This window comes from Patella vulgata, chromosome 1 (assembly GCF_932274485.2).
Source record: "Patella vulgata chromosome 1, xgPatVulg1.2, whole genome shotgun sequence".
Lineage (NCBI taxonomy): Eukaryota > Metazoa > Mollusca > Gastropoda > Patellidae > Patella > Patella vulgata.
In genome coordinates this window covers 24,988,725-25,014,300 of record NC_065879.2, presented here as the reverse complement: position 1 = coordinate 25,014,300, position 25,576 = coordinate 24,988,725, and the positions used below count along the sequence as shown (strand labels likewise).

At 32.9% G+C, this 25,576-nt stretch overlaps 1 protein-coding gene across 1 annotated transcript in view; it reads right to left on the bottom strand.

Moving 5' to 3' along the window:
- LOC126808831 (heparan sulfate 2-O-sulfotransferase 1) overlaps positions 1-25,576 on the bottom strand; it is a 142,353-nt gene that overhangs the window by 89,160 nt on the left and 27,617 nt on the right. The window contains exon 2 of the mRNA XM_050533821.1: positions 5,165-5,238. Coding sequence (XP_050389778.1) covers positions 5,165-5,206 — 42 coding nt within the window. The 5' untranslated portion in view covers positions 5,207-5,238. The remainder of the gene's footprint in view (positions 1-5,164; positions 5,239-25,576) is intronic.

The window sequence follows — 25,576 nt, the reverse complement described above, 5'->3', positions numbered from 1 at the left end:
ATAGGGCTTTTTTTAAATGCATTTTTAATTAATTATGTGTGATTTTACTCGCATGACAGCTATGTAACCAAGGTGGACAAAATTACAGCAAGGTATTTAAATTCAGACCACGTGACATCAACATGAGTCGTCTGTAGTTGGAATTCCTTTAGCACCGTAAAGGATTGGTGTTGAAGATATCATCCACAATGCAATTCATGCCATGCGAGATCAGTAACTTGCAAGTTATGCACAAAATATGAATAGAAAAAAAAAAATATTTTCCAAAATGACAATAACCCCCAAAATTTAATAACCATGGCTACCATAATGTAAATGGGCTATCAAGGTAAATAGAAAAAAAACTGTTACATTTAATTAATATTAAGTATTCATGATAGATTGTAACTGCACCTCAAATGACCAAAACTGCTAATCAAAAGTTGATTTGATAAGCAAAAATTTATTAAAACTGTTTGGCACTGCTAACCAATTGTCAACAGTTATTTTGTTCCCTGGAGAGTGAAGACATATATCAAAACCAGGCAACCTTTCGTCCATCATATATTATAATTGTGGGATCATCAACCAATGGCTTGCATAGATGACTGAATGTTGAATGGAGAGAGAGAGAGAAATGGGGTTTAACATCCACTCGACACAAACTAGGTCATTTCGGGACTAACACAATAATTTGCTTACGCGTAGATGTCTTTTTAGCAGTGGGAGGAAACCGGAGGACCTGGAGAAAACCCTTGAGGTTGGAAATGTTGAATGGAATGGGGTTTGATTTAGCTTTCCGTCAAGTGTACAATACAATGAGATGAATTTATTGCAAAGGATTAGCAGATTTGTATACAAATTGTGCAGTCAAATCACAGCAAATCAAAAATTATATATTTTCCACACTAGGAAGATCTCTAAAGCCTTAATAGTATTAATAATACCTAAGTTTTGATATATATTTTTAACAGGAACTTTTGAATGGCACATAAAAATGCTATCAAGCAAGCTCCTACATAGTCAAATGTTTTCAAATAGATGGCTATCTTAGTTTCAGATCAGCTCAAGTATTTTATGAGCAGGGAGTGTAAACTATTGAGAGATTCAAATATTTCAAAATGATCCTATTGATACAAGAAAAATATGTCTGACTTGCAAGAACAGACTTTATCCATTCTATCTGATCAAAATAATGGCCACAAATTACAAATTTTACCATTTAAAAGAGTTGATGATTGACTTGAAGGCCATAATTCAAGATGGCTATCACTGATGGATTTTACAATGTGGGGGAGCTTCAAATAATTTCAAACACATAAAATTACTAATTTTCATGCTTGGAGGTTGAAGACAATGCGTGAGACGATAAAAAAAAGTAACAATTCGTTAGAGCAAATGCACTTTTAAATGGCAATCATGTTTGTTACATCTGGTAAAATGAGAATTTTCTTGACTCTGTGGTATTAGATGGGTCATGAGACCACCCTAAACTTATTTACATATTGAGGCATCCCCAACATATGGTATGTTTACTATACATTTTGCTGTCTCCATGCATCAATCAAATACAGATTTAAATTCATTCATGCTCATTTGTAGCACAAACATGTTAAAACATCCTTAAATAACTCATGACTATGTATATGTATCTGTAACACTGAGATTCCAAGATTTGAATAGGAAATAAAATGAAATAAATAGGGTTATTATGGGCTAGTGTTTTATTTTACGTTGAAATTTCTTACCATGAGTCTTCAGATAAACTTTCTATAAAATTAAGCATGTTCTTTTCAGTCAATTTCATATTTCCAACCAAATAAAGTTAAAGCAATCAAGAAAGATTTTCCGATTCATCAAATTTCTTGCAATGATTTTGGGCAAAAACTAGACAAATGTCATCTGATAAAGTGAAAACTATTTTTAATCGTTTTTTTTCTATAATCAAGCTTGACGAAAAATCTGTTTGAAGTTGAAAGAAAACGACAGGCAATTTTTAATTAAGACTGATTTTTGCTTCTCAAGGGTGTCCAAATCAAGAGATATTAATTAACCAGATCCAACAATCATAAGAGTACTTCATGTGATAGAATTCAACAAGTCAAATACCATTGCATTTGAGTTGCTGATATTAGATTGTGAGATACCTTTGAGATCATTCTATTTTAAAGGATCCATTCCAGATACAGTGACCTGGTATCATCATTTCAGGAGAAAATGCTATCTTATGCTGCTGAATCTGATCGGACTTAAATTAATGGTGAGGAAAGTACTTTTTAAAGTAACAATGTACAAAATCCAATAGTTTTAATTATAACCGTCTTGTCTTTAAAGTAGGGTACCACAGGCCATCAAGATCTTTAAGATCAAGTGATCAAAATCTTTTGGAAATTCCAAAAGTCACTACTCTATTTGGACAAAGAGCCTTCTCATTTTCTGCCCCGATGCTGTGGAACAACCTTTCCCAACAAACCAAATCCAGCTCAAACTATGCAGTATTTAAGAAAAACCTTAAAACTGAACTTTTTAATCATGCTTTTAAATAGTGTGTAAATAGTGTTTAAATTGCTTTATTCATGTAATGATTTTATTCATATTTGCTAATTAACTTTTAAAACTTATATATATTTTAAATTTTGAGTAATTTTAAGCCTTGTTTTAAAATAATTATAAATTTAATATATTTAAAATTAAAAATGTATTTTTAAAGTATTTATCTTGATGTAAAACCAGCGCCACTGAGCAGCTATACTAGCTGGAACGTGTGCGCTTTATAAATGTATTAAATTATTATTATTATTATTATGAAATGTAAACATTTCTAACACTCAAATCTGAACAGAATAAAAATATAAAGAAAAATAATGCACCCAGATCATACTTTGCACTAAATCCAACTTATAACGAACTCTGATCTGCACTACAATTTGCAAGAAAACAAAACAGTTGAATCTCAATCATTCAATACACATAGAATACCCATTAAATTAGCACTCTTGGGGAATTTTTGGATTTGTTTTAAGTAGCCAGACAAAATTTTTCTATCAATTATTCATTTTTAATATCTCACTTTCTGTTGCTATTGAACATAATAATAATAATACACGAATAAACCTCAAGAAAGCTACATGTACGTAAAAGCTTATACTTTTCAAAGGGAAATCCCAGAATATACTTTGAGTGAATAAAACTGTTTAATGTGAGCAAATACATCCAGTTATTTCATGTAAATGGAGACAAGCTTATAATAACTCATTTCTATGCAGAGTGACAATTTTCTATTATAATTTCTTTTTTTGTTGTTGTTTGCTAGTGAGAAATAGATTTTGCAAGTTATTGCAGCATTTTAATTACAACTTGGCAAAGTTTGTAAGAAAGGGTATCCAACAGTCACTTTTATCATGCCACTTGATGAAAATTCGGAGGTGACCCTTATAAACGACATACACAACTCCAAACAGCTTAATGTATTTTGAGCTGATAATATTATTGATATAAAGGCTTTCTTTACACTTTGGTGTTTAATCTGCATACATAAATGACCCTGTGAAAACTAGGACTTTGACCATGCAGATTTAGAAGTAGACATTGGGTAAAGAGAGTGAGTGGCGTTAATCAGAAAAAGTGAAAGTTGACGAGTGAAGATGGATGATATTGACAGGTATATGTCTAGCATGTCTACATAGTGTAAACAACATGGTGGATTGTTTATAGTTCTGGTAGATTTAACAAGTTGTTTATATATCATGGTATATGCCATTCTCTCTCCCTCACTACTCATCTTCTAAGTCTGTTTTTATCATATAGTCAGTGTATGCATGTTAAAATCATTTAGATGTGGTAGAACACCTTACACCTTCCAAACATTCCATTACTTACAATTACTAACTATACCTTGCAACCATGCACATTACAATGCATCCAGATGATTTTCAGATGATAGTTCCAAGGGAATATCATGAATGTTTAAATAATTCAAATCTTGGAGTATTAGTCCTCCTGCTTAGATAACACTTTCCTATCTGTTCGTTATACATGTATGTATAGAACCAACCACATTGACATGTACCTACATGTGTACATGTCATGTAGAATAATCCTCAGTATTAAGTATATCCTGCTCTAAGTCAGTCGGTCTAGGTTCAGTATGGGTACCTGAAGCAATTTGGGACACAAGGTGTAGTGGACAGCTATTCCGAAAGGGCTTTTCTTGAAGGCATATTGGCCTGGAGGTTGATCTTTTGAGTTCCCCACAGCAGGTCCAAGGCAGAGCCCTAATGTGAATTAAGTTCCCCCCCCCCCCACCCACACACACACCAATTCACACATGTACACAAATTTTTGATTTTTGAACAATTTTAGAGCTAGCTAGAGATACCTAAAATTTGATACCTTTTGCTAAGGAGTACTGGTATCTCTGAATATGATAACAGTGTAAGTACATGCAGGTTAAAAAGTAGCACTTCTAAAGTTATAATATTCATCATTTCTTTCTTTCATGAGCTTTTCAGAAATAAAATTCTGTTTCATTCTGGGTACACTGCTTTCCCTGTTCTTCATCAGCCCTAGGATGTTTACTTGAACGGTCAAATAAAATAGGGTTTAACATCCTACTTTTCTGCACCATCTGGGCTTATGAAGGTGGACATACACCATGGGCATGGCCATGCTGTGTGCTATTAGGGAAATTTTGCCAGAATAGCATTGTTTCCTCCTACTTCACGTCAAATTCTAACTGCAAGGGTTCTTTTATGTGCATGCCAACATGTACAGTGGACCTTTGTTCTTGTTTCTTTCAATCTTTGCTTCTATTTGCTCACTATACTTTATTTATAAATTTTTTTTAGCATTTTACAAAATTCTATCTGGATTATCAACCTCATTATTGTTAAATTTTTTGACGTTCTCACTCATGGCGTCAACTGGCAGACTATCGCCATTCAGAAGGTGATCACAGTCAAAACTGGTTGCATTACGTTGCATTAAATCATTTTTTTTTTTTTCATTTTGAGTGAAGCCTGTATTATTACAGGTCCTGGACTGTACAGTGTTATTTGTTGTTTATTTCTTGCAATGTTTGTGTACTTTGTTTTGTCTGCAGGTTTGTCTTATTGGTTTTGTTTTGCGTGTAGTGCGGTTCTCTGCACTTATTGTTAAACTGTTCATAATTATTATTTTGTCTTACCTGTTCATTAGTAAACGAAAGATGGCGCCTGGTAATATCCATATTATCCAACTGAAGTTTTGTGACTGCTCGCTCTGAAAAATAAAAAAATATCATAAATTAAAAAAAAACATTTTCCAAAACTAAATCATCTGATCTCCGCATGATAAATGGACTTAAAATTTGTAAAGATGTTTGTTGAAATTGTGTGGGGTACACCTTAAGTTTTAAATGACTTAAATGGGTATGGGTAGTGAAGCCCGCTACAAAACAAATCTTTTGAGTTATTAAATAGCCATGATATATAACCAGCAGCTGCCAGGCAGGATACGCCCACATTTTAGAGAGATGGATAGAGAACAAGCTAAAAAGAAAGTGATTTTTCCTACAATCAAGGGCCATAATTCAGGAAATTACAATTCGATATGCACAAATATCGAAAGGAACCAAGATCTTTGGGTTATTAAACTAAAATTAAAGTTTCAACAAAATCGGATAAAAATTGTGAGCTCTATAGGGTCCACAACCTTGAAATACCATATTTTTATGCTATTTGAGAACGAGAGACGGCCATTTTGTCTGTCAGTTTTGGGCCGATATTCACGAAATTCGAACTCAGCCATCCTTAGAGTGTAACGGTGATATAATAATAGTTTTTTTTTAAATCGGATAAAAATTATGACCTCTATAGGGTCCACAAGCTAAAAATACAATTTTTCGTACAATCAGGGGCCATAATTCAGGAAGTTACGGTCCGATATGCGCGAATATCAAAAGGAACTGAGAACTTTGGGTTCTAAACTTACATTTCTTTTTTCATTGAAATCGGATAAAAATTGTGACCTGTAGACTGTTCACAAACAATTGTGGACGTCCGGACGGACGGACAGGGGCAAAGACAATATACGTCCACATGAAAATGTGGGCGTATAAAAAAATGGGTATGGATAGTGAAGCCCTCTACAAAAAAAAATATATTGAGCTACTAAATAGCCATGCTTGATAATAAAAAAAAAAACAAGAGCAAGGAGTTGAAAGCTTGGTTGGGTTGGGCTGTTACATGTAAATATGTCACTGTCAATTATGTCATGTTTAAGATTATTGTGGAATATTTTATGTACAGTGCTACTCTACCAAGTACAAGATTGATGGAAAGGAAATTCTGCCAGGATAGCAGAGTTTACTGTACTTCTTCACGTTACAATTGCCCAAGGGTCATTTTATATTCTTGCATGTTGTATGTACACAATTCCCAATAGGCTTACAAAACAAATATGTCTGGCATAAACTATCTCTGATACAGAGCGGCAGCTGCTGTCAAGGCGTTCCTTCAAATTAATTTTAATTCAATCAATTGCATTCCCTAATATTCTGCCAATTTTCGGATTTTAATTCTCAAATTATCTATATTTTGATCATCAGGGGATGAGATTAATGCAAAAATCTCTGACTGATCTTCCTTCATTTTTTGGGCTGACCCTAACAAAAAGGTCAATCAACCAAGTGAATTCATGGATCCCTCTTATTTATTCCAAGCATATCAATATTCTTTGAATTCAAAGAACCTCCTTTTCTCTGTCAGTCTAATTATTGTCAGACCAGATGAACATCAATTTCTGTGTACCAGACTTCTATTCTCCTAAGGCAGCATTTAACAACCAAAAAAGATCTAATAGGACATAAAATTATTCCCAAAAAATAAAATAATCAATCTGATTGCCCTACATGTAGAAGAAATTGATGTGTGATTTAATGAATTGGGCAGACATATTGAAATATTAATCAATAATTTGGTGATAAAAACCGATTGGCTGATTATACAACAGCTCGAAAAAAAAAGATTTCTTTGACAAGACGACTTAAACCAGAACACTGAAACATAGATGCACTGAAAATATATAAAATGACTCTGAGATTGAGTTTAGCAAGGTAATAGTTCCAAAATTGTGCTAGCCTGGAGTCAACAAGACAAATGAATTTTATTTTTTGCTGTGTTCGATTCATGTCACATCTTATGAAATCACAATTCAGGAGTTTTTTAACCCTTGTTTGGGTGAGATGCTGGCTCGCTACCTTGAAGGCGGGTGTTCAATCCCTGCATTGGTCGAGAAAGTTCATCCAGATTTTCCGGCGTGGTTCCCACTTTTCAGTGATGCAGGATGGAGGGCATGACAAGGACAGCTGTCTAGTCATTCAGATGGGACGAAAAACCGAGGTCCCGTGTACAGATTGGCGTGAAAGTAAAAGATCCCTTGACAGTTGGGATTCGATATAAGAGTAGGCTGTAGTGCCGCTGTCCGGGCAAAATTTCCCTCAGCACACTGTATGGAGTATGCCCGTCTTCATTAGCCCAGTTCGGAGCAGAACAGTAGGGCATTATTCCAATTTCATTTCATTTTACTTTTTTAATCCTTTCTTTTCCAAATACATTGCCGGTTCTAATAAGGAGATATTTGTCCGCAGTGATAAAGCAAATGGAAATTTCATGCTGTACATGTATTTTATTAAGGTATCCACAAAAGAAATACTAAAGACTATACATACATGTACATGTAACATTCTGTATCTTATACAGATGTATTACACAATATAGAGCTGAAGCTTTTTATTTCTGTACAAAGAATATTATTATTGATACTATGAATACAACGATAATTGCTTCTATTATTATGCTTTAGACTTATTTCAAAAAGTAAAAATTTACAATTACAAGTATATTTTATCTTATAACTGGCATACGTACGGGTAGGCTGATCACTTGTTCAAGTCAAGATTTAAAATATGAAGGTAGAAACACCAAGTATTGAAGTAGGGTGAATCAATAAACATGGTAAAAGAGGGCACCTGTTTTGACTCATATATTAATTACTTAACTCATAATACAGTATTCAAACATGCCATTTCTAAGTGGTGGCAATTTTTCACTTTAAAATATGATCAGTTCAAAAACTGGCACTTCTATTCCTGACTACTTAACACTAATTACAAACTGAGATTTGTCCCAAGTGGAAAAAATCTGGTTAACTTGATACCAGCTCTCTTGCTTGGTCTTTCAACCTCATTAGGTGTTAATTTGTTTATGGTTAGAAAAAACAAGAGTCTACATGATCCATGACATGTTTCTAAACATTTTTTATTTCAAACTGATTTTTCAAACCTTATCTCGAGTTAAAAACTGTGTAGTTCAAGTCAAGAGAGATCCATTTTTAAAATTAATGATGAAATCATGTGTTAGCTAGCACATACTTACTTAGAATGTAAAGAAAATAAACATAACCTCAACTAAAATATATACAGCAATTACTCTCCTCAAAAATAAAAAATAAATAAAATTCATTAGATGTAATAAGTTTAAAAAGAATAATAAAACACATGTTTACAACAGGAGAAGTTCAAAATTTAATGCCATGATGAAATTCACAATTCTGCATAAAGCAACAACCTATTATTTGAATTTAGTTCCCATTTGAATTTGTACACCATCCATATCTATGAAGTTACAGCACATCTATCAAGAAGCTTATTTGTTCTGAAATCCATGTCTAAACTATCATACTGTTATACATGTAGTATAAAGACAGTTATAATTTTGAAGGCTGACTATACATTCATGTATATCTATTTTTTATCAAGTTCACTTTAATTTTTATGACACATATTTAAATTTGAATGCATTAAGCTTACCATTGCAATGGTTAAACATTATCAGCACATGTACATGTATTGCCACATTTAGATATTAGCAATCATGGAAGATCGCCATCATTCCATTTGGAATATGATAAGAGTTATAGACAATTGACATGCATGTGTGTGCAAGTGATATCAAAGTTTTTGTAAAACCTAGTAAACAAGATTGGAAAATAATCACAAATTCATCAATGTACAAATTGTTTTGTGGTAGAATCTTCTCTTGAACAAAACCCTCTCCCCTACTTGATTCAGTATTAATCACCATCTGTCAACACTGAGGTTTGAATTCCATCTTTCTACCATTTACCAGTCTGGGTCTGGTAGAAGACCCGAAAATTACAATTTGATAAGTTTCCCCCACGGTATTATTACACAAATTTTAACAAGTTCTTCCATAATTATATACGAATCTGTCAAACAGTCTCAAAGAAATCTGTATTTCTAGTCCTTCAAAGCCATAGAATTGTCAACGACTGCTGCAAGATTTCTGCATCAATTTACAAAACAAAATCTCACCGATTTCCAATTATTTTCAACTTTTATACAATTCATCCCCTAACAAAAAAGAATATTCTGCACACAAATTAAATTAATTGCATACATTTGCTTATCTTTATTTTAATTTCATTTGGTCAAAATTAATCTAAAATGAAGGAAGAAATGTATCAGTGAAACAAGGATCCACATGGGCACAAACAAGTGTTGTTCTCTTTTTAGGACTACCAATGTATTCAACAATTTATTTTATTGAAATGTATTCAAATAGATCTGAACAAATTAGAATAAGGATACCACCTATGAAGCCACATTTTGTTGAAATCTTTGAAGTAGTTTTGGAGCACACAAAAACTAAAGAACCAAGAGACTAGAAACTACAGAAGACTGAATAAGAGATGATGCCTCTGGGCACATGAACAAATTAAGTTTTATAATCTAGTCAACAAGGCCTCATCTATAGGTCTACAACATTACAATATACTTGTAAAACTGATATAAATCACAAATTGATTTACTTAATAACTTAATGGTGCATTAAGTAAGATTTTTATAAGACTCGAGATGGCTATTCCTTGATATAATAATAGTGTAAAAATAGGTAATGAAAAATTAGTTTTATATAACATTTGAAGCCAAAAAAGTGTCATAATGTAAAAACTATATTTATGATAGGTTTTTTTTTCAAATGATTAGATATATAAATGTAGTACGAGTTATAATCCATGTGTCTGAAAAGATAGTAATGATATAACCCTGATGTATAATATTGTTGTACCACCCACAAAGATGTCGATTGTAGATTTCTACTTATATGATATATTCCCCTTGTCAGGTATAACTAATTACTATTGAAATGAATATCACTTTAATATAATTTCTGTGTTATAGATACAGCATAAAACTACAGGTGTGAAAAGAGATTTAAACAGGTTAAAGAGACAATATTGTTTTCAACAAGGAATTAAAAACCTTTTCTTTCATATCAAATGACCTTTGACACATCCCTTGGATAGAAATTTTTTAATATTTAGAGCAACCTGTACTTTGTCTATTAGAAATATCTGTATTTTGTAGACTATAACCACAAATTATATAAACAAATTTGATCAAAGACGAATCAACATGTTCAAGCTAAGTGTCTTTGTGAAATCGTATTGAACTGAATATTCTCTTTTTATTTTACTGACTGGATTTAGTCATTTGTGTTCTCAATCTCAACACATTTCAGGTAATTGACAGCATTGATTAGAACAATAGATCTTTCAATTGAACACCTTGTGCTCTTTAGAAATGTTCTGGCAATTCGATTAATGTCCTTAAATAATAAAGATTACATACAAAGTCACAGAATACCTGATGTTTACCAGAAACATCCAAACTTGTTAAAAGAAAAAAGAAGACTACATGTAGCTCCAATAAGAATACATAAAACTTTAATGTTGTTGTGCACACCAAGGCCATTTTAACCTGACTCTCTGATTATGACTAATCGACCATTACAACAAATCAGCCCCTTGAGATTTCTTATTTTCTTCCTGTCATTAGATCAGGTGAAGCTACAGAACTATAACATCCTGAAATCATCTCACTGTATTCCACTAATGGCACATTATTATTTCTTAAATGGCTTTAAGAAAAACAAACAGACTCTAAGAATTGACCTATAAAATGTGGAAAACTTGAAAAGGCATTTATTATTATTAAGAGAAGGAATTATTAACTTTGTAGATATTCAACTAAGGGAAACCCATTACACTTGATGAAAAATATCATTATATAGCACCATAAAGGATCTAACTCTCTTTCATTTAGGTCAAAAGTAAGTGTCTAATTCAGACAAAATTTTTTTTATACAATTAAAATTCCATTTAAAAAATATTAAGCAGAAGTAGTTTGTTTAATAATATTAGTTCCGTTTTTGGCTGTTATGTTATTGACAATGGAACACAAAGACACATTGGCTCTCCACATTGGCTCTACATGTGCACGTATCTGTGGACAGATACACAAATCGGTTCTGGCACAGATAGCATAAATGGGTACAACTTTATCAAGGCAAGAATTCAACCGGGTTCAATATGCTTTATTAGGACCCATTGTCAATTTATTTCCAGTTTGATAAAGTCATTCTTTTTAGGATTGGCATTTCAACAGCTGAACCTAAAATTAAAATCTAAAGCCTAGAAAAATAACAAAATTCTAACTTCCAGATTGCATCCATAAAAAATAAACATTTCATAATGTTAATGCATAAATATCCCTTCAACCTTATAAAATTATACATCATCGTATCTAATCAAATCAAACCTTATTTTTTGAAACACAAAATCCCGTCTTTGTGAGCAAATAAAAAGAAAATTCATGAATTTTAATGACATTGGAAAACATGTCATTAGCATACAGTAGCCTACAGAACTGTACAATCGCAGACATTCAATCCTTAAAATCCTTAAAACAAATAAATGCAATGTGTAATTTCAACCCATTATCAAAATAAAAGCAAGGTTTATTTTCTTGGTTTCCTTTTGGTGCCAACAGAAGAGATATTTGGTAAAGGATACGATTCCATTTAGATTTGTGGTGCCATTTTTCTAGCATTTTATTTCATTTAAGAACATTAAGTTGCCTATTAACTCCATAGAGAACATTTAGGTCAATAGATTGAAATATCTTAAAGCCAATGTGCATTAAGCTTTTTATTATTGCAGACAGCCACTTGAAATATTTGTCCATTATCTTGTATTATTATAAGTTTAATTTGGCTCCACCTTTTAATAATATTAACAAATACAGGCTTCATACATGTATGCTGGAGCTCTAGAAGGCCACACACAAAAATGCTTTTTAAAGTTCCAAACTAAGAAATATGCTTCCAACATTTATTTTGTAATTATCAGAAGATTTCCTATATGTTAAAATTCTAGTGAGTATTCTAGCGACCAACCTATTATATCTTTCTCAAACTTTAATACAACAAATCATTATTTCAGTGTGGCCTTAAGCAATACCAGTATTATGTTTATTTACATTCTTGGTTTAGATATATTACAGTATATACATGCCACTAGTGGAAACAGCATTTAAAACATTTAAATAAAATCTGGGAACTATTCTGATTTATTTTCTTTCATAAAAAACTTTTAATGCACTAATACAATTACTTCAGTATCCTAAATGAATGTGAAAGAATGTAAAGTATTATATGTCTGTGACCTTCCAAAAAGATTTATATACATAATTTTCACCATGGATTTTTATTGAAAGAGTGACAATAATTTTAGTGCTACTGACAGTGACATGTCATATAAGTCACATGTATGGTCAATAGAAAATATACTTATTTTAATAATAATAATAATATACTTTATTTTGTAGTAGGAGAGGCTTATGTCTGGCAAAAATGTATCTTACCATGTTCACCAATATATAGTATGAGGGCAAATCCATCAAAAAAATGTATTATCTTGGGACTTATAAGCAAAAATGTAGGTTCAAGCTCGCCAAAACCAAAGATGCCCAGGATCCAATCGCGTCCCGTCCCTCAGTTTAAATCAATGCAAAGTAAGTCCCGCCCTTTTTATCAAACACAAAACCTCCATCCGTGGGTTTATCCAGAAGAAGCAGGGATTCATATGCTGGATGCTCAATGGTTTGCCCCAAACATCAATTCAGAGAAAACAAACGATTATTTATTATTCTAAAAGTTTTATTAAACAAATTGTAACATCTGACAACCATAGAATAAATAAATAAATAAATAGATGAATGAATGAAGGAGTTTATCCATAACATATTAAATGGGCCTCAAGTTCCAAGATAACAGTTTAGCTTTATACCAGTCAGTGATTACCAGATGAATATGAAGGTACGTTTTTAAAAAAACAACTAATTTAAATGTAATCTCGAGATTCCATGACTATCGTACCATAGTAACTTTCAACAACTATGAATCTTACGCGTCTTTCTGCCTACATTAATACTGGTTCCACCGTTCAAGACCACATCCTAAATGCTGGATTTCGCTCCAAGTAAGATAAAATTCAGACGGCAGGCACAGTCATTACACACAAAACAATGCAGGTACCGGTTTGCACAAAGTCCGTGCAATAAAACTGATGACATGAAAAACCAAGACCGAATCAGCTGAATGCAGACAAAAGTCCACGAAGTAAAAAAAGCTCCACGGAATCGACGAGTATAAATACAAAACAATTTGAACCAAAAGCGCAGTAATATTTGAAAATGCAGAAAGCCACTTTAAATGCTAACTTTATAAGCCCGTAAGATTCATAACTAAATCTTATTAAATCATGACGTTTAAATACTTCTTAAATCATCGATAAATAAAAGCCAAAATTAAATATAGTTTATTAGCATGGTGGAAAAGCTAATTTTCCCGGCTAATAAATGGAATAGTTACTATTCCAAAACCTATATTGCCTTCGGGCGGCGGTACAAGTACAAGTGATGAATTCGGCTGCTTATATAACGTCTTACTTGCGAAACGCTTGTGCGATCAGCGCTGAATGTCGACAATTTAAACGCTGATTTGATTGTTCGCGCGTAGCCAATCAGAGAGCACATAGTAAAAGCTTAAAGCGTAAATCAAGCATGACCGACTTTTGACAGGTAAATAATGAAAATTAACAATTATTTATGTAATATGGTAAAAAAACAAATGTTCAATGCTCAAATGGTCCTAAACACGAAAGTAGAGAGTGTTTTCAATATATTACATGTACAAGTAGTTTTGAAGAATGTCGGTTGCTAGATTTGTGATAAAACGATTTTCAAAAAAAAGAAAAAGGGTTGACAAAATTAGGTCATAGGTCAATGACCTAACAATTTGCCCTTTAAACAATAAGAAAATATATACCGGTACATTAATAAGATAGAAAAAGAGATAGAAATGTATACATTAATAATATAAAAAAACAAATTGAAAATATATACATGTACATTAGAGATGTAAATTCATGGCATAAAAAAGATGCAATTCCACTTAAAAAGGATTTACAGTGATTAAAGACATTATAATTAATGAACAAAAAAAACCATGATATATAGACTTTATGAAGGTATGCTAATCGAATAAGGTGAAAGATAGAATTAATTTCATTTAAATATTTAATTAGCTGGACTCGCAAAGTGTTGCTGGATTTCAGGTGTTTGAGACTACCTGGTAGTATGTTCCATGGGTGTGGTCCACACTAAGGTTAGGTCTTAATACAGTCAGTTGTTTATTGATGCTAGAGTAAGAGGGGGAATTATGTAACAATGTTTCGGCAGGTAGTTTGGCCATTGCTGGTTTATAATTTTGTGTAAGAACATGTATTTATTTAACAGTTCTCGTTTTTTCACATTCAAAACTTTGATATTCAAATTAATCAAGCTGTAATACTGCATTTGAATGAAAATTGTCATCAGTCATTCTAAAAAAGTAACCATTTCTAGCCTTCTGAATAACATTTTTCAGTACTTATATTCTATATGTGCAAAACTTGCCATTATCTATCAGACTTTTAAAGTAAAAGCTTGAATACTTGATGGTCATGCACCAGATGCTGATTTTGGGTAGGTGTATATCAGAACTTTGTGAAGAATAAGTTTTGGAGTCAAATGTTATCATGGTTCCTGTAATGTTATTCCATAATGGCACTATCTCACGCTATGATTACACCATCTTTAATGAACTTTGATCAATCTCCGCAGTCTATCAACCTTTAAACTTTATTTTATCTTGATCTATTTCCTTGCTAGTGTTTATTTCTCTAGATTATCCAATATGGCTGAACACATAGCTAGTAGCAGACGATGTTCAAAGATTGCCAAAAGGCAAAAGTTGAGAGAAATTGCAGTTACAACATGTTTTGGGAAGAAGTAGAACACGCGATCAGGTTTCGGAATCTGATTGTTATATAAAAAACTTGATTCCCACTTCTGCTGGTTAAAGGTTATCTTTGTTGCAGGTTTGTGAAAAGTTGGTTCTACTTTGCCGCCATGTCTTCAAATATCTGTGCAATATTTATGTTAGCATGGCATATTATGTATTGTGTTATAGACATGTTAATGGAATGCCTTGGTCGCAAAATAACAGTTTTTACTTGCATTATATAACAGGCGTTTGAAGTTACACCTACACCTTTACCCCTCTTTAATTTAAATACCTTCCAGATATACTAAATCTCCATCAAAATTACTGTATCATTTGGTCCTGAAACATCAAATCTGTTTTTAACACAACAATCATTAACTAAACACACACAAAACTATTCATTTTTCCTCTACATCAGGAATAAAACAAGACAGACCCTCATTCCACTTCCCACTAAGCTAAACACATTGTTGAGAGTTATTGGTGCATTGTATTGTAACCTCAAATGTCTGTATTATTTCTCCCAAGGTCTAGTTTTCTAAAAGGAATCTTTAAAATCAAGGTAAGTCCCTGATTGACCAACTGCAACTTCTGAATGACCTACTGCTTTGTAAAACACATTTTACACACTATTATATTCTACTATGTACAGGAGTTCCATTAAGAGATATGTCATTTGTTTCCAGCAAATGACTAGTACATGCTGACAAGAATTCATTTTAATATTGACTGATAGACTAAATCCATCGATTTTAAGCCCATAAATTTTTTAGGAAGGTTTGTAGCTCTTCTCCCAAGTGAACCCTCTGGCACAGCAACTACTATTAATTTACAACACTGTTCCTGATTTCAAAGAATAAACCTATCCTCTAGGTACATGTATGTAGTTCTTTAATTACCTTTATGTAGTTCTATGCGAGTTTACATGTACCAAGCCAAAATTCTGACTATCATAGACTATTTTTTTTGTCTTTTTCATGTCATAAAATTAATTACCAACCAGACAAGATGTTTCACCAAAAAAAATCAAAAGATCTCATTTATTAAATTCCCTATCAGTTGTTCTTTCATCAATGTGTTTTTATCTGATAACCATGACAATTCTTTTGAAATACTACCACCTAGAGATGACTACATCCTCTAATCAGATAAGTTTATTTCAAACTAAGTATTTTTTGTTTAAGATAACATTTCTCAAAAGAAATCCTGGTAACCAACTTAACAGTTTTTTCTCTTAAAAACAAGATAATTCAATGCAAAGTCTTTGAAATGTAACTTTTGGAAGACTACGACTACAACTCTAGGTACAAATAATTTTCTAGATAAGAACATGAAAAAAGAGAAAGATAACTTTCACTTTGAACCCACTAATTTTCTTAGTTGTACCTAAACTTGGCTTAGAAAATACTATAATTTATACACTACTGAGAATTTTTGTGAAACCGGGGCCTGGTTATTTTGAAAGATATTACATGTAAATTTTATTGACAGGAAACATTTGTTGAATTATACAGAATATATTAAAAATTTAACTAATCCACATAGTGCCTAGGTATTGAAGTCATACAATTTAACTTTTAAGTCTAAGAATCAAAAGTTTCTGAACTTATGTCATTGCCAAAATGAAATAAGGTGTATTGAATAAAACCAATGGCCCAGTTGCCATGGTCCACAGGCTCAAATTGATAGTTAATCCACTTGACTGACAGGCTTTATACATTTTCAATTATACCACAAAATTACTATCTATAGGATTAGAAATCTATGAGTGGCTAATTTTATTTACATTCACTGGGGAGTAACCTTACCAGCTAAGACGAGAAACTGAACCCAGAGTCAAACATTACATAGAGAGAAGTTGACCCTTTACCGAAACGACTCAGATAGATTTTACGTCCGGAACATTACCGAAGTATAATCTGTCAATCAGAGAGCAAGCATTTGTTCTGCCTTCAGCCATTATACCGGAGAACAAAATACTCCGTAAATTGAACGACAAATTTATACCGTTATACCAGAGTCAAAATTCTCCAGAATTTGAATACCAAACTTAGATGATCTATATTCCAAGTAGATCACCAACATCGTATAGACCGGAAAAATACTCTGGTCCTTATACGCCTTATAAAAGTGAAAACTATTTTTACCTCACCGAAACGAAATTCAATTGTTTATATAATGGATTATGATCCCACCATTGTTCAATTTGGTACGCCCTCCCAAGAGAAATGGCATCTATTATCCTATTCAGAAATAGCCCATGCCGTGCACCCTCAAAAAAAGCCAATCAAATCATTTAGAAGACTGATATGCGACTAGAAATGTTACGATGCAAATAATTGGGCTTTTCATGACTGATCCCAACTGAGACATAAATAAAATGTCACGTTGGATAATATTTGAACCATTTTAAATCGAAATGGATTCACACCTAAGAACTTTTGCAATGAAAAGCTATACAATTTCATAAGATTTAGTCCCAAAGTGTTCCCACATTCTTTATATTTATATCTAATATTTAGCACTAACAAGGAATAACTCTTGACAGAAATTTCTACCTTGATCAGATAAGATCTATTACAACTCAACTATTCTAATTACCCCTAGCTCTTGATATTCACCATACCAATTACCTCTACATTTGTGATGATATCTTATCATTTGGTGAGATTATACTGAAGAAAAGAGGCTAGTTGATTCTACCTTCCTTTGTAGTCTAAATAAATGTTTGTGTTCTTCAAAAGATTGGTAATATACCAAGAAGTCGTAAATCCATAATAAAGTTGTATTATTTATTATGATTTAGATAGTCAATCAAATATTTTGATTATCAAAGATTTTGCTTAATTGTTGACTTTGCTGGTTTAGTTTCGTAGATTTTGATTCGGGAGTTAACCCATCACACTCTTGTCATTAAACACCCCTCTATAAAGAACAGAACAATATCTTGGTATATAATTACAATTAAACTACTTTAAAGCCAGATATCTGTCATATTACTAGATTTCTTAATCGTACTACACTACATGTTCTGTTATCACTGTACATGTACTCCTGTACCTATAGTAAATAAAACTGCTACATTAAAGTCTAAGTTTATTATCTTCAATCTACCATGGACAAGTTTATTACTTCCCCTGTTCTTTTACATAGTATTTTTTCAGTATTAGTTCAACACGAATCACTACAGAATGACAATGGGAGCCACGGTGGCTAGTTGGTTAAGACGCTGGCTCGCTAGCCTGGAGGTCGGGTGTTTGATCCCTGCATTGGCCAAGAAAGTTCATCAGGATTTTCCGACGTGGTTTCCCCTTGTCAGTGGTGCAGAACAGAGGGCCTGACAAGGACAGCTGTCTAGTCCTTCGGATGAGACCAAAAACCGAGGTCCCGTGTATATATTGGAATGCACGTAAAAGATCCCCTGGGAGTTGGAATTCGATATAAGAGTAGGCGATAGTGCCGCTTCCCGGGCAAAATTTCCCTCATAGCACACTGAATGGCTAATGCCCGTCTTCATTAGCCCTGCATAGGAGCAGAACAGTAGGACGTTAAACTCCATTTCATTCATTCATTCATTCTCGACAAAATTATTACAAGAATTACAAACTTTTGGGAACATAACAATTTTACTAACTGCAAAGATCTAAAGATGTATGTCTCATAAATGGGGCTTAAAATGGTAATTTTAATAACTCACTTGATCAAAACTAACATTAAACTGATGATTTTTATGTCTGACAAGTAACAATGTTAAATTCACATTTTGGTGTACAATGTATTTGGATTATGTGTTCAGATTTTTACTGGATAAGCTTATTGTATATAATTTTTTTTGTTTTATACATAAATTTCTGAAGTTTTTTTTTAATCAATAATAAAATGTTACAAACCATGGTGATATCATGTAATCAATTTCACAGTTTAATATATACTGTTTAAATTTGGCAGGTTTAGTTTTGAAACACCTAGTATAAAATATACTTTACATAGTTACAAATATTACAGATGCATTAGGTCACCATACATGTGAACCCTCAAAACTTATTTTTAACTGTAAATATGATATTTGTTCAGGTTTAAAAATCTGGAGTTGGTCACACCTACAAGTAAATTGTAGCTTGTTGAGCTTGTTGAATATTTCCTCATTATATCTATACCAAGATCCCTTACTATAGCCCTTCTTCGGTTGTCGAATCGTGTGTCAGTGGTAATTTTTTTACCATAGACAAATCCAAAATCTTTTATTTGTACTGACCTTCAAAGCACTAATGTCTCTTTAAATCATCCCTTGTGAAGTCCGGGTAAGGGAAAAAAAATTGACCTAGTGTTCAAAAAGTATTTTATCTTTATTTCAGATATCATTAATAGTTTGTTTGCTATGTGTCTGGATGTAATTACATACTTCCACTGACATGTGATCAGATTAACCAGTCTTAAGTGTGATATAGACACCTCTATTTAATATAAAATATCAGTGGCCTGTCAGAGATCAATGGATTACCTTCTATCTAATACTTGTAAAGACTGGTTGAATGGTCACACACTTCATCTGGTCAAAAGTGATATGTGTACTGCTTATATCTATGTAAAAAAAAATGGTCTGGCCAGTTTCCTTTAATCCATTCAGATGGAGTCGACACTATTGAGAGTCAATTTATTTTAGACATAGAGAATCAGTTTATTGTAACAAAATGACAACACAAGGATTCCATTCAATGGCATATGTACTCTATAACAAAAAGAACACATCCAATTACAATCAATAAATAAAACATCTAAGTAATATATTACAAATTGGTGACATATTTACAATAATCTGGATATACAACTTCCTGTACATTAACCTGTATGAAATATACATGTTCCTTTTGGAAGCCCCGCCTTCACTTGTCAGGAGTGGCACCAATTGGGTCGACATGGGAAGTGTGCCTAGTCATTTTGATGGGAGGAAAAATGAGGTCCACCCAAGTGCACCTCGACAGTTAGAAACAAAGTTCAATCACTGTCACATAATTAGAATCAAAGTTATCGTGTTCCAAAGCATAAACAGAAAAAGATCATCACTGAACTCATTCAAGACATTCACCTAATGAACACCCGACACCAAGTTTGAATACTGTACCTCAGTTAAAAGAATATAGCTATTGTGTTCCAAAAAGTGTGACGGACAGACAGACGACCCATACTGCCTGAGTAAGCATCATACTTAACAAATATTGTGATTAAAATTGGTAGTCAAGTCCTTGAAAATAAATAATATTACTGTTGATATCAATTCAATAATCAGCAATAAAAATTTGCTGAGCAACCTTGTGTATCACCTCTACTTGCCTAACTTCAAATATTGATGAAATCTGAAATGTTAGATAAAATTCTTAGTTCCTTACTTCCTTTTTTTTTTAGCGAATAAACATCCATCCAAGTTTCATAAATTGATGATGATTTGATCAAAGTTTTAAAAATCTTAATATATGTATGCATACTTTATATAAGAAAATATATGTTTGTATATCTCCCCAAAATACCAAATATTGAAATAATATGGACTTTTGTATATCATTTGCTTGATAACAACTGAACAATTCTAGTCGAAACATTGCTCAGTTTACTAATTCAGTAATTGTATTCTATAGACTTGTGTCCTGGATAAATCCCTATTAATTCAGATTAAAGACATTAATAATTTGACAATCCCATTTACAACAGATATCACTATGTACATAAGTTCATCAAGTAGGATTTTCAAATGACTTGCATGTAAATGACAAGAATTATGATCACAAGTACATGTATTCGCTTGTATTCAAATATCAAAGATAGGTTTGATGGGCAACGAATCATACGCCCATAGCAGTTAAATCATCCGGCAGTTGACAAGGGTTTAGTCTTTTGTAGGTAATTGGCGGCATTTACAAGACGATTTCATACAGATCATAATTTTCGTTGTCTGTGGGTTCAAAAGGCACTACAAATTGAAACTAGGGCCTCTTACCACTGGAAGTAATTTACAGAAATTGTTGAAATTCAACAGGCTTTTTCGTTTTACTAATTCAAATAATGCATATAAATTTCATACAGATCCATAACTCTAGTAATTGACAGAAATTGTTGAAATTCAATAGGCTTCTTTATTTCACTAATTTAAATGATGTATACAGATCGGATAACTTTTGTTGTTAGAGTGTTCACATGGTTCAACAAAGTTAAACAAGGAAAAGACCTCTAGACGTAATGAATGGAAATTGCTGAATTTCAATAGGATTCTTCGTTTCACTAATTAATAAATGATATAAATTTCATACAGATCGAACAACAACTTTTGTTGTTAGTAGAGTGAAGTTAGAGCGTTCACAAGGACCATAACTCTAGACGAAAGACCGACAGGGGCAATGGCAATATATACGATCACATTTCCAGAATTAACATAATGTATGAAAGCCATAATAACTGTGGCAGGATCAGATCAATTACTGCATTAAAATAGTTATATTAATTATAGACTATTGACAAGCTGGCGCGGTAGTCTAACAACTTTTCTTTCCCTCTTCTTATTACAATGGAACTTTTAGTACTTCAACAAGACATGTACTTAAAGGAACAGTTACATATTTTGCAAAGAATAATCATTACTTTCCATGCCCAAATAGTGAACAACTTCTGGTACCGGTACCTAATTTACTTCAACTGGTCAAGCACATTCCAGTGATGGTAAAAATCACCAATTGCAATCACCCATTAAAATAATCAAGATCAGCAATATGATGATGGTAAATAAGTAGCCTTCTGAGACATCATGAAATAATAGCATACTTTTGCTGTTTGTACCAAGCAATGGTCAGAATTAAATGCCATTTTAAATTCATTGTCATATTTTCTTTGAATCAGTGTGCTCTGATTGCAACCATGTTTGATCAGGATTAGACAACAGTATAATAGAGTATTTTATTTTATTATCTATATTTCGATGAAATTTCTCTAATAAGTTGTGGTGGCAGGACTGTTAGGTTCTCAGTTTGAGAAGTACAGTATTAATTAGTACTACTGCTAGATTTAAACATTTGCTAAATTACTTGACTTCTTTACAAATTTCTGCACCAATAAGGCATCTTCTCTTTAAGTAACATCCCTGACTGTATCTAGTGCAATAACCCTAGGCAACCAATTAAACTTGGATTCTTTGATGCAATAAATAATGCACTGTATAACCTGTAGATTACAATATGGGCATGTCTTGAAACTCCAGTACTAAAAACACTTTTATTTATCAACCATGTTTAATTTGGAGATTAGAAAAATGTAATAGAATAGAAACATGCAGTTTAACAGACTGAACACTAACAATCAATTCTATTATTCACATTTTCTAATTTTAGTGGATTTGCTGTTAAAATGCATCTATACATTGAGAGCAGTTCACCAAATAATCAGTACCATGTTCCTCAATTAATTTATTAAATTTGTACTTTTTTATATTCACTGGAGCGCCTAAGATCGTTTAAGGAACTTACAAGAGATGCATGGGTGTTCTTCTCGACGTGCTCAGCGGAATTCTTTTTGGCGTCTAATCTGTGGGCATCGAGCATTTAATCTTATTGCCATCATTGTTATTGAACTTGCACGATAATAAAGATTTCTCTGGGGGAATGAGGCTTGCAATGTAATTTGAATCAGAGACGGAACCAAACCCGGCAATCAGATTTAAAATAGTCATCCGTATTTTATCGTTAATGTCCAACGGCCCGGAGGAGAGTGTGTTTTGACCGAGCAATATGTTGGACGGATTCAATTACCCTCATTGATGTGATTTTGAATTTCATCGCATCCATACCACGGGAAACATCAGACATACACGCTAATTAAACTTCTACTGAAATTTTTCAATTTCTACTCTACTCTGACTCACAAACACATAATCTAATTTCATCACAAGGTGGCTGGTAATATCATGAATGCAGTTTCGATCTGTTATGATTAGATATCTTATACTAGTACTTAGAAATTAATAACTCATGATTAGTTTTAAATTTCCTGTTCTTGAAAAATATCCTGATATCAACACAATTGGAAACCGAACAAAACACTCTTTTACTTGGGCCAGTAATTGGACATAATTTGCCATTAGGCTACAGACTCACTTTAAAAATATGTCATATAAATTGGTTATTGTCTTTAAATAACATGAATTAAAATTCTGATTTTCAATCACAGTGGAATCTGTATGAGCAGCCACTCCTATTCAGCAACATCTCCTTGTAAGCTGTCAAGATAAATTCCCCCCGTAAAAATTCTGTTGTTACATCTCATTATTCAACGGTCACTATTTTACTAATAAATTCAACAAAACATCGCCCATTCAACGGCCATTGTTGAATGATACCATCTTGTCATTCTTTGTAACACCCCCGCTAATCCCATGAGTAGTAGTTAATTAACTTGACCCCCACTATCAGGTAAAAAAAATGTAAACATAACAATCAACCCGGGATTATCTATTAATTCATCTTTTGTTTTATTAAACGACTAACCTGATCATTGTTTTCACGCGTAACGACACATTATTTGATACTGATTGAATAAAATAAAAGTACTGAGTTTTGTCACGATCATTTAGTATCTCTTTTTCATTTCCACTTTATTGTTACAACCCCTGTAAATAGGTGATAAAATCAGCGATGTTTTTTTTGTTCATGTGCTTTTTTGATAAAATAAAATTAATTCATCAATTTTCTTCACAAAAATGGATAAATATTATTGAATGCATCATAATGGTAGACAGTAGTATCGAAGGTTGGTACAAAATGACAAGTTTACAGAAGTTACATGTATGTCCGAGATTTGAGTAAAGAATTTCCGTTCGGCACAAGATTCAGCGACGTTCAAATTTACCGCTTCCAATGCATTCAAGCGTAATATTTAATTTATGTCAGCACAAAAAGCGCCAAGATTTTATTAAGAGGCCACTCCCGTTAAGTTATGTCCGAGATTTGAGTAAAGAATTTTTCGTTTGGCACAAGATTCAGCGACGGTCAAATTTACCGCTTCCAATGCATTCAGGCGTAATATTTAATTTATGTCAGCACAAAAAGCACCAAGATTTTATTAAGAGGCCACTCCCGTTAAACGGTCAGTTGTGAAAATTCCCTTGGGTGGCTGCTTAATGCAGATTCTACTGTATAATAAGGTTAATTCCACATAAAATCAACCTAGATGGATTTAATTTTAATGCCAACCAAATTCTGTCTAACAGTTCTTGATCAAGAAACTCAAGATGAATCTTTTGGATGGAGTATTCCTGTAATAGTAACCAAAAAATAGGCAGATTGGAAATTCTCATTGAGAGGTTAAGAATCGATACCCATCTATATTTTATAAAATAAATGTCAGATTTAACTTGTAACATTCATTTCCTTTCAACATATTAATTTTAAAAACTCTTAGTAATAACCTTATTGCACATTCAACTATAATAATCTAAAAATCAATATTACATTTCAAGAACAAGAGATCGATTGTCTTAATTTTAACACCCACTATTTTCCTGTCTCTTTTATCATCTTGCAAGGATGAGATCAACTTTGGGCAGATTTTCAATAAACACTTTCATCAAACATTGCTATATTATTATTATTTAGATCAATGTTTTTGTGTAGGTGTTCAGTTTCTTAAAATTCTAATCTTTCCAACCCATTCCCAAATGATCAAATTCAAATCAAATGTTATATGCATCATGTTTTGCATGATAAACAAGCAGTTACCAATGCCATGCAAGATATGCTCATATTTTGCAAGAGATGAACAGAGCTATAAAAATCAGGGATCATAATCTAGAGACAGTCCGATATGCACGAATATATTTAAAGGAACCAAGATCTTTTGGATATAAACATTATTTCAAGTTTCATCAAAATTCAATAAAAATTGTGACTTCTAGGTCCACGACCTTGGTACTACATGTACATACTTTTACACTATTTGCATACAAGGAGCAGCCGTTTTGTCGGGCGGTTTCGGTTCGATTTTTGCGAAATTCGAACTCAACATTCATTAGGATATAACAGTTATATATTTAAAAGTCGATGGTGAGGGGTGAGGATCGGTCCACGGCAATGGATGTTCTCTCTGGTGAGACATCGGCACACTGTATCGGTACTGATGGGTCTTCCGTGTGTTCCCACTGTCTGATGTGCTGTCTCAGATGCCTGTGTTAACGGATTCTGCACGTGCTGTCGCACAACAGTGCGGTCTTGTAGGCTTGTGGTAACCCTGGGTCTACCAATTCGGGCGAGGGGGGGGGGGGATCATCCGTGGTGTTGGTGGCCCGAAAGCGTTGCTGAAGCTGTAGATGGTCCGAACATTGACCTGGGAGT